Raw genomic sequence first — 10318 nt, forward strand, 5'->3', positions numbered from 1 at the left:
GAGCAGGCGGGGGCGGGGGGTGTCGGTGCGAGCCGCGGGCAGCAGCAACCTCAGCAACGTTGCCGCACAGGACGTCGACGGGTGTCCTATATCGCTTCCAGTAGTGCAACAGAGACAGAGATAACCCCCAGAACAAACGAGACGGCCATAAAACCCCTACTGGCGCGAAGCAGTTGGAAGGCAAAACCTGCGTTGCCGAATGTCGAATCGAGGACATCCCGCCCCCCAAAAGATAATATAAAGTAGCGTCATGGGGAATGACCAAGTGGGAGAGTGAAGGGGTGCGCAGAACTTCTTGGCCATCCGCCGATCGGCGCCTGACGTTCAAAACTAAGTCCACGGGGTAAAGAAAGAGACAGTCCCCTCGACCAGACCTCACAAAGCCATACCTAGAGTCCTAGGTACCTAGGACTCTAGCCATACCCAGCCCAGCGTCCCTGCCTGGTCGGTTGAGAGGGGAGGGAAGGGAGAAGGGAGGGGGGGACAAAGCTGATCGCAGCGCTTGCCCCGCCGCCACACTCGAGGCACTCGAGCCCCTTTGCAGCCCTGTTCCAAAGAGAAAAAGAATTTATTTAGCTGAAACGCGGGCGAGCAGCGCGACTAGCGATACTAGCGACGGGCAGGGAGAGGGAGGGAGGGGGGGTCCTCCTGACCCGGCTCGGCCCATTCGCTTAATTTTGGGGCACCGACGACCGGGGAGCAAATACTTTCGAGACAATACCATTGAGGCATATTGTGTAACTCGTCAGCAAGGGTGTGTCCCTGTGCGTTACAGAGGTTGACTTTGCCGTGTAGAGTCTCCACCCACCCGTCTTTCCGACCTGCTTGGGGCGTTATGCTGGCACTGCCTCTTCGGCCTCGAGACCGGCCCTGATGAGACGTATTCGTTCGGTTTAGGGTAGTGTGAAATGAACTGAGGATTACCATGGCACTTGTATTTTCTTACTCACATGACACACACACACACACACACGCGCGCGCGCACACGAGCAACCGCAGTCTTTGCTGACTCGAGGAGAACTGAGCTAAATGCCCCAACACGGGCTTAAATGTAACCTTTCGTCCAAAGAGAGGGGCCTCAATCCGGCGGCACCAATAAAGGTGCCTCTCACCCGGCAAAGATGGCAAGTATAAATGCATTTAATGTTGCAGCGGCCCCGGCTGGGTACCAGCTGAGCTCGCCGGGCTGACATTACCGATAAACGTACCAGGTAGCCGACTCCCGACTCGCATGCGGCTCCTTATGGCATGGCCCCGTGTGGGTAGGGAACCCACCCGCATGCGTACCAGGTATCCGGAAAAATACACGGCGGCTCGATAGGTTGCCTACGCACTGGAGTGCAGGCGCGGAGGGCAAGGGGGTAGCGGTGGAGGTGGCGGAAGGCGGCCGGTTGCCTTCCGTCACCTCCACCGCCCCACCCCTTGCCTTACACGCCTGCACGTCAGTGCATTGGCAACCCATCGAGCTGCCGCGTATTCTCCCGGTTCTACCTTCTGGTTCTAGGGTAAACGGGCCGTGTCCGTTTCTTTTGCGCGTCCGTGTCCAGGCCCTTGATCATGCCGTTGCCGTTGATGCGTGTCCCCGGGTGACTCATGGGGGGGGGGGGGTCGAGCTCGGTGCCCTCGAGTTTGGTGAAAAAGGAGAAGCGAGGAGTGGGGGGGGGGGCGTTTTTTATTTCCTTCTGGTAGAGAAGTCTCGGGGACTTCGAAAAAGAACGGAGGGAAACAAGGCGAGACTCTAAAACAGACGTTTTAGTGCGGGGGGACATCATAAGGGCGGTGGCACGAACGTCTTACATATAGTCTGACAGTCACACGTAGTATAAGCCGCCCTCGCCCCTCTCGGCGCCAGACCCGCTTGGGTCACCTACGCAGCTTCTAGTACGTACGCAGCGCGCTCATGATGAGCTAATGCCCTCGTATCATAATGACCTTACACACGACGACGTGCCTACAGTGGGGTCATGTTGATATCCAGGCTTGAAGAAGCTTCCAGGATCTAAGATCCATCACACGATTCATTGCACTGTCACTCGGAAATAGCGCGTGGACTTTCATTTCATAAAAGAATCCCAATTGAAGAGGGGGGGGGGGGCATTTGTTATTACTACTAACATAGTAGTGTATGTACATTTGGTCATTCCCTCTGACGTCGGCCGCAAGGCTGCCCACCGACTGATAACCGACTGCTATGCCCCCCTCCCCCCTTACCCTTCTGATCGCTACTTACCTGAGGACGCACAGTTGGTCATTCCCTCTCGCAAAGACGGCAACGTCGCTGCCGCTGCCACCCCCACCCCCTATCCCCCTACCGCACTCCGCCGCTGTTGTCCCCCCCCCCCTCATCCTGTTGCTTGAGCCACGAACGAACCAACCAAACCGGTGCAGTGCAGAGTGCAGAGCAGCGCAGTCAGATTCGTTGCCCGGGTCATCCTTCACCGCAACGCCTCGTTTCGTTTCCAGAGCCGCAGCTCAGCTGGACAAGACACTTGTACCTTCCATGTTGTATTTGGTGCATAGGTTATTCTCCTGTCCTTGATACCTCCATATCCTGTGGCGATTCGGTTAGCGTCTGGTGTGACTTCTGTGTAAGTGCCATCGAAGTGGAAGGGTTTGGGCTGCCCTTAGGGGCTCTGGTGCAGCTCTAGAGTGGGATTCTGGGCTACTCCAGTGTCCCCGAGGGCTATTGCTCTTTCTAAAATCTTATTACTTCTGATTCCTTCATACCGCAATTAACGAATGTAAATTCCATTTACCTTATTGTTCATGAAGAGCCACTATCTTTACAAGTTTTTTTTTCCCCCTCCTCTTTAGGGAAATCAGTTAACATGGAGACGTGTCCCTACGAATTAGAGGATCATGTGAGTTTTGTTCCTCGCTACTACAGGCATCTGATGCCAGATAACTGGTACCTGGATGGTAGTCAAGTGAATGTTTTGGATCGATTGTCAGAAGACGACTATCAGTGGAAAAAAATTTCTCAGAAAATGGGTAATGAATTTGATGTGGTTGAGATTTGGAAAGTCCAAAACCCACGTTCATATGGCCGTTATGCACAGAGAGCATTGAAATATGAAAACTGGTTCGGAAGGGAACCCAAACGCTGGCAGTTGTTCCATGGCACGCAGGAAGAAAATATTGACAGTATTATTGAAAACAATTTTGATCTGAGAAATCTGCACACTAAAGGTTGGTTGTTCTGCATAAATTATGGTGCTTACTGAACTTATTAATTTTTGTTTTGATTTTTCATTTAATGTCATGAAACTGCTTGCTAATGCTTGCAGGCAAAGGACACCATACATAATATATCATGTTTTTTTTAATTTTTAGACACCTCATTTTATTTTACTGGTGAAGGTGTTTATTTTACAAACTCTGCAGCTTATGCAGATTGGTGTGTTGGTGGAAGTGATACAAGGTCAGTAAGCAAAGCCGTACATGTATTGGGAATATGCTATCACTCTCTCCCAGTGTAATTACTTTTTCTTTAAATTTTGACAGGTGCTATATGTTTAACTGTGAAGTGCTGATTGACAGTATTAAAAATATATACAATCCACACTCTGTACGCTTTGGACCTCCTGCTCGAAAAGGTTGTGAACAGGAAGTGGCTGAGGCGCGATCCGAAGGGAGAGATCCTCACCCCTCTACGGTGTAAGTATTGCTTCTTTTACTTTCAATCAACACCTTTTAAAGTAAACCTCTAAATACTTGCCTTGATAAATTAGTGTTCTCTCTCTCCCTCTGGCCAAAATGCAAATTTGGTTTAAGACTGGCTTTGTAGGTAATTTTAAAAATCTTTACTCAATTTTCAGTTATGACACCACTGCGAGGGCAGATAAGGATGAATATGTCAAGTTCCGCAAAAACGAATTTTACCCTTTGCATCTTATTATGTATGATAGATGCTAGTAGTCTTGTGTGGTAAGACTCAGACCCCTGTGGAAACAGTAAGACGTTAACTACTTTTATTTTTTTATGATTTCTGTTCTATTTTTCCTTATGAAGTTCCGTAAATATGTATATCTTACCCAATGCATTTTATGTATGGTAGATGCTAGTAGTCTTATGTGTTAAGACTCAGACCCCTGTTGGTGCAGTAAAATTTCTTGTTCTATTGTCTATTGTGAAGTTCCAAATAGACTAATCTTACGTAATACATCTTATTATGTATGATAAATACGAGTGATCTTTTTTGTTAAGACTAGACCCCAGATGGTGCAATGATCTTTTTCTTTATAATTTTTCTTTGTATTCTTTCAAAAATAAAAGATCAAGTGAAATGAAATGTTTTATTGCTCTCAACCCTGCTATGATACTGGACAAAATTTTCTTTTCTTAAAGCAACTTGCACCATTTTCATGCGTGCTCCCAGTCGCAAAAGACATTACTCACACGAGTGGCTACAAACGACAGGGACGACAGTGCAGGGGCTCAGGCAGAGGGAATGTTACCCGTGTGGGAGCACCTTGTGTTATGTAATAATATGTGCAATGTCATCACATGTTTGTCTTATCTTTTCAGCTCATAGTGGTCTGTATTTGGGGGGGAATGAGGTTTTAGTTTGGTATTTTACACTTCTTAACTGCAAACAACAATCTTTAATTAAACACAACATAGTATGGTAACAATCTTTGTCTTGCAGCTATCACAATCAATGCAATTACCTTCTGCTCTTATTTTAAAATTCATATAATATTTTCAGTCATCTTAAACTTGTATTTATTTTGTTACCGAATTTCAGAAAAGTTGCTAATTTAAAAAGTTATCCAGTTTCAAAAATTTTCAATATCTGGAATGATACATGCAGATGTACTTTTCAATACTGTGGGACAACTTTCCTTTGGCTTTGATGGAAAAACTAAGGAGCACATAGCAGAAAATGCATTTTGCATTTAACTTATTAAATGAAAAATAAATACAATCATGGTTTATTAATATTTGCAGAAATGATTTCTTTTTCTAAATCCTGATGTAGAAGTTGAAGTTTATCAGTGACTTGTTTTTGAGCTTATACATCCATTTTGAGTGGTTGTTACATATTCCTGTAAAACTTTCTTTAAAGCAACAATGAGAGTATAGATTTCAGAAAAATATCTTGCTTGTGCGATCATTTGAAAGCCATCTTCTGACAGAGGCAAGATCAGAAAAAATGCTTGATTTTCTTTAACTTAACAGAATTTCAATCTCAATTGGGCAAGAAATCAATGAACATGTACACTAAACATAACAGGTCTTAAGGACAAAAAGATCTGTAGGTTTTTGTGCTTTCATCCTAAAGGATGAAATTGTTAACATTGCTTTCAGAATTATTCAAATTTCTAAATTTAATGCTGTTCTAAAATTTTTCTGAATGACTTTTCTTTTTATTTTATCTATTACCATCCACCCAGTTGGGTGTGGGTGAATTTCTCTTAAAAGGGAAGCAGCTTAAAATACATTTCAATGTAGAGCAGAAACATAATGAAGAAGCTTATCAAAAGACACTTTTCCAAATTAATTCCCTATAACTCAATTTTCAAAAATAAATTCGCTAAAAATAAACTTTTAACATTTTCTCTTTTATACTGACTACTAAAAAATAAACTTTTGTACAATGAAAGAAGCATGACGATGCCACAACCAATCACTGAGGAAGCTTTGAGTGGCAATGGCAAATCAAGAATTAATAGGAGGGGCAGGCAAATACTAACAATGTAGCCCATTATTTACAGGTATTATTTTGCCTGACTTATATGTATCTGTTCTCCATTCAAATGGTACAGGGAGATCAGGGAGAACGAGAGCAATTGCTGTCTCCGTGGATACATCCTTTATGCCAACACATCACTCTTGATAGAGCTAGTCATCCTCAACCATTCCTCAACTATTCCAGTCCAATTCAAATTGCTACCGAATCTTTCCCTACCAGCCAGCTGATAAAAAGGAAAGAGTTTGGCCAACAACCATTATCACTATCTGACAGGTTCTAAATACTATACTTCATTTAAGAGTCACAATATACACTTTTTCTAAAGTCAGATCTGGTAAAGAAATGTAAATTGAAAGATCGTTTCATTTTAAACTGAAATGTTTCAACAAAGTAAAAACACAGATAATTAAAACAAGATTGGTGAGTTATTTAATGTGGTTTACAAACAGTAAACACTTAAATCAAGATGAAAATGGCTAATCTTTCAAAAAAGTTGTAACTACAAACTTAACGGCACTATTTAACATCTAAACAATGATATTGTCATTAAAACCAATTAGTTTTGTATGATATTTTTTTCACGGCAATCATACAAATTTTATTGCGAGCACATTTACCTCTGCAGAAGCATTTGTGCAGAATTTCTAACATATGCATTGCTCATTACACTAACATTTAACTCTCTTATAATCACATCAGGATCAGGCTATTAAAATATTGTAATGTCTATCATCCTCTGCCAAGAGATCTACAAGCCTTCTATTATCAACACCTTCACTCATATCAACACCAATGTCCTCTGGGTTGGGGTAGCTACAAACATAGTCTTGAGAGCCGAAGGCAGATGGTCGCACCACGCGTATACGTATGCCGAGGGAGTAGCCGAGCAAAAACATTTCAACCTGGCGAAGAAAGATAAATTGTTATATTATGACAGTTCCAGTTATGTATCAAGAATGTGTCAAGAATGGTGCTATCTAAGAATTAACAGATCTTATTTTTCATGTCCATTTACATTGATGGGGTGTTCAAATTTAAATATGAATAAAGAATAAGATCCACTTTTACAAACGGGAGTTATATCTGGATTCTTATCAAATCAAATCTAGAAGGGCTTCCGAGCTTTATAATTGTAGTACTCCTAAAGCTTATTTTTAATAAAGCTGTGAGAGAAGCAAAGTTTAGTGAGTGGAAGTTAATAAATTCTGAAAAACTAAAGCAGATGATCACCAAAATGCTAAAATGATGAAAAAAAAGAATGAAATGTGGTATGGTTTTTCTTTCTTCTGTGAACAATGTATCAAGAAATATAATTGAATTGCACATGAAAAGCCATGCAATATTAAATAATCTAAGTGTCCTAGATAATCCATATTGATCCAAAGAGGCATATGATTCAAAGCCTAGAGTGAGACACATGGCTAACTCATAGTACCATTGCTAACCTGCCCCCTTAGAACAACAAGGAAACCTATTGTATCCTTATATGGGATATGAGATATTTGTGTTTTGATGAAATCAAAGTTTAGACATGCCCTCGAAAAGCAAATTTCTCTAGAGCACTCACTTTTCCCTCATCCTTGATTGCCTAGAAATGTTAGAAAGATTGTACATGCTTGTTAGTCTTCTTTCAAAAATTCAGACAGACATACCATATGTACTCTATACTAAATCCATACTACACAATTTGTAATGTACAATTATAAGAGGAGTGTACAGAATAAGAAATATGTACAAATATTCATTTTTCTCCCCTCTCTTTAGGAAATGGGTGGTAATATCCGGATTATTGTATGTCATTGACGGTCTCCAGTAATTAAAAACAGATGTACAAGAATAGGCATTGCCAATAATATATTTACTAACCTGTTCAAGACCTGCTGTATCACCCACATTCTTCAGGTGGTTATTCATTAGATCACAAGGTGTTGAAGAAGTATCCCTGGCAAAGAGCAATTCAGCAAACAATGGAAGTGGAGCTCCTTGGTCTGCGGCATTCCTCAGCTCCAGAGCCCCAACCAACATTAATAGTTTGGCAGCCTCACAGAGACGAGCGTCCAGCCAGGGATCAGCATTGAGCATGTTGGCTAAAGCGGATTCTTTATCTGATGCCAACTGAAGTCTCTCAATCTTAAAAACAAAGAGGCATGGAGAATAAGAGATCTTGTTTTAAATAAGAATAGACAAGAGATCTTGATATTGCACTTACCGTTGAATCAATACTAAGAAGACAGTCTCTTATGCCATTTTCTACATTCTCCCCCGCGTAAGGCAATCTTCCAGCAAAATTCCAAGACCGCAACCAATGTCCTGCTGAATTTGTTAGCAGTTCAGAGCAGCGGCTGGCAGCAGCCTGCCCTGAAGGTAAAGGAAGCCCACGGGCTAGGGCTTGAAAAATTGTTCCACGAACAGCACAGTAGTTGTCTCCACGAACAACTCGGATTGCATTTAGACCCAAGATGCCAGGAATTTCACAGTAGCCCTGAATAAGTGCAGGAAATTCAAAATTAATTTGAGATAATAAGACAGTCAGGATTCAGGAACAGGTTTGGCATTGGCATACATTCCAACAAGTATTAATTAGATTTAATTTTACCTTAACTATGGTCTGAGCTTTCTTGGTGTCTCCTTGCCATTCCTTTTTGACATATTCTTGAATGCTGACTCTCTGGCCAATTGCAATAGGAATAGTCGAGGCTGGCGTAGCTGGTGTGATAGCGGCACTACTGGACCATGCATCGGACAAGCCAGACAGCGATCTGGACAAAACGCTCACTCCAGAGCTGGATGAGCTGTGAGTCAGAGCTCCTTCTGACTGAAGCCAGCTACACACAAAGAGAATAACCAGTTGAGAGGATATTTATTGCCTTGCCAAGCAACAGCCATTCTCAAAAATGATTTTAAAAAAAAATAATGTGAACAGCACCATGGTCTTTTTCTGTAGCAAACCCATAGTATGTTATGCATGCTGATTACTGATTGCAAAATCAACAAACCTTTCTGGAGATATTGGTGACATAGCAGACACTGGATTTATATCTGGATTGACTTCAGCCAGAGGGAGGTGCAAGTTGTCCCTAGACATTATTGCCTCCTTTGGTGACGTCTCCTCATCTTCCTGATCCAAATCTGGAATTGGAGCTGATGGGTCCCCCACTTCTGAATCGGCATCCAGCTCAAAGGTGGCCATTGATGAAGTGAGCATGCTATCAGAGTCACGCAACGATGCGTCGAGAGACAGTTGGCGTTTCTGGTAACCCTCGGTCTTCTGAAAGAACAGGGAAGAAAATTACTTGTAGACTGTGCCGGTTCACCCCGTTCGCATTTGTAGATAGACTGTACCGAGCGCACGTGTGCATTGGGGACCGTCCGGAAAGTACGGCCGTTTTTCTCAAATCCATTTGGCAAATTATGGGAGCTCGGCGCCTGCGAGACTCGGGGTAGGCCACCCCGCAATACACGTATGCACTGCGAGCAAGACTTTGCCTACCCATCAGGCGCTATTAGCTTGCTGAAGGCTGATGTGAGCTTTGCTGGTTCGTAACGGTGAGTAACGGACGTACTTTCTGGATAGTTCCTTACTGAAGCGATTGGGAACGCTATACTTACTATTCTGTTGTGGACTGGTGATATGTTTGCGGCACACGCCCCCAAAACTAAATCATTGGCAAGACCGGAGTCCTCTAATGCGGGATCCGGGTAAGACATGTCCTCCTCATCCCACTCGAGGCTGGTGAGAGGCTCCTCACTCACCGTGGGCGGGAGTGCCCTTCCCTGGAGAGTAAAAAGTTCATTAGCCTTCCGTCACTCGTCTCCTCTACACACACTACACACGGGCGCAGCTAGAGCAGCTCATTTACCGGGAAGGACAGGCCCTGGTCCCAGTCGCTGAGGTCCTGGTCGGCCAGGTCCACCTGGTCGAGGTCCAGGGAGGGCGAGCTGGTGATGCGCGTCAGCGAGTACAGTCCCGCGAAGCACGCGCGGGCGCGCGCCCGCTCAGCCAGGGCCTCGGCGTCGTCCTCGGGGACAGCGCCGCCGCCGATCCTCGGCTCAGCTGGAAGAGAAGCGTCCTTTCACAAACAAGTTCAAAAGTTTGGGGAAGACGCGAACTTTTCAGACCGAAACCACCCCCGCTTGAGCACCCAAAGCTCGTCTCGAGGGGAAGGACCACCGCCACCCTCTGGATGAGGACGCCGGCCGGGCGCACCAGCTGGCACTGCAGCCGCACCGCACCCTGCAGCACGCGCTGCTCCCCCGCGCCCCACCCATCCCGCTGAGAGAGGACGTTCGCCCCCCAACTGAAGACCCGCTCACCAATAAACACAACTTGGCCGCTCGCCGAGGAGGGCCCCCCCCCCCCGACTCAGCACATGGGGAAAGGGGGCTCAGTAACGAGTTACGATCGAACAGGGGGCGTCCTATGACCGTGCCAGCCCAGGGAAAAAAAAATAATAGAGAGAAGAATGTGTTTAGTTGTGGAGATTGTCCAACTTGGCTGCCTCCATGGCCATGAGCGCGGCGCAGCAAGGAAGGCAGCCGGCAGCATCATGCCATTGGCATCAGGGCTTATTTTAGATTTGCTCGGCGGGGAGAAGGAGAGAGAGAGAGAGAGCACCGGGGGGG

At 44.8% G+C, this 10318-nt stretch overlaps 2 protein-coding genes across 4 annotated transcripts in view; one reads left to right on the plus strand and one right to left on the minus strand.

Annotated features, from left to right (window-relative positions):
* The first annotated feature begins 2368 nt into the window (after positions 1 to 2368).
* LOC113204681 (protein mono-ADP-ribosyltransferase PARP12-like) lies at positions 2369 to 4183 on the plus strand. The gene is made up of 5 exons (XM_026419944.2): positions 2369 to 2588; positions 2815 to 3189; positions 3334 to 3421; positions 3505 to 3657; positions 3819 to 4183. The coding sequence occupies exons 2-5, from the start codon at positions 2829 to 2831 to the stop codon at positions 3913 to 3915; spliced, it is 699 nt and encodes a 232-aa protein (XP_026275729.1). The 5' UTR covers positions 2369 to 2588; positions 2815 to 2828; the 3' UTR covers positions 3916 to 4183.
* Positions 4104 to 10318, minus strand: part of LOC113204693 (uncharacterized) — a 14290-nt gene continuing 8075 nt past the window's right edge. For 2 of the 3 annotated variants that reach the window (XM_052270256.1, XM_052270255.1), the window contains exons 9-16: positions 9556 to 9749; positions 9305 to 9469; positions 8692 to 8963; positions 8292 to 8520; positions 7905 to 8177; positions 7562 to 7825; positions 7263 to 7283; positions 4104 to 6597 (exon numbers count right to left, since the gene is read on the minus strand). In XM_052270256.1, the coding sequence (XP_052126216.1) occupies positions 6397 to 6597; positions 7263 to 7283; positions 7562 to 7825; positions 7905 to 8177; positions 8292 to 8520; positions 8692 to 8963; positions 9305 to 9469; positions 9556 to 9749 (1619 nt within the window). In that variant the 3' untranslated portion in view covers positions 4104 to 6396. The remainder of the gene's footprint in view (positions 6598 to 7262; positions 7284 to 7561; positions 7826 to 7904; positions 8178 to 8291; positions 8521 to 8691; positions 8964 to 9304; positions 9470 to 9555; positions 9750 to 10318) is intronic. The other variant, XM_052270257.1, reaches the window with a different exon arrangement.

The sequence above is a fragment of the Frankliniella occidentalis genome, unplaced genomic scaffold (genome assembly GCF_000697945.3).
Source record: "Frankliniella occidentalis isolate FOCC.00 unplaced genomic scaffold, Focc_3.1 Scaffold115, whole genome shotgun sequence".
Lineage (NCBI taxonomy): Eukaryota > Metazoa > Arthropoda > Insecta > Thysanoptera > Thripidae > Frankliniella > Frankliniella occidentalis.

Bases quoted from the DNA above. Each gene is read 5' to 3' on its own strand.
- LOC113204681 (XM_026419944.2), top strand. From the start codon at position 2,829: ATGGAGACGTGTCCCTACGAATTAGAGGATCATGTGAGTTTTGTTCCT. The intron at 3,422-3,504 runs GTCAGTAAGCAA...AAATTTTGACAG, and splicing joins GTTGGTGGAAGTGATACAAG to GTGCTATATGTTTAACTGTG. The intron at 3,658-3,818 runs GTAAGTATTGCT...CTCAATTTTCAG, and splicing joins GATCCTCACCCCTCTACGGT to TTATGACACCACTGCGAGGG.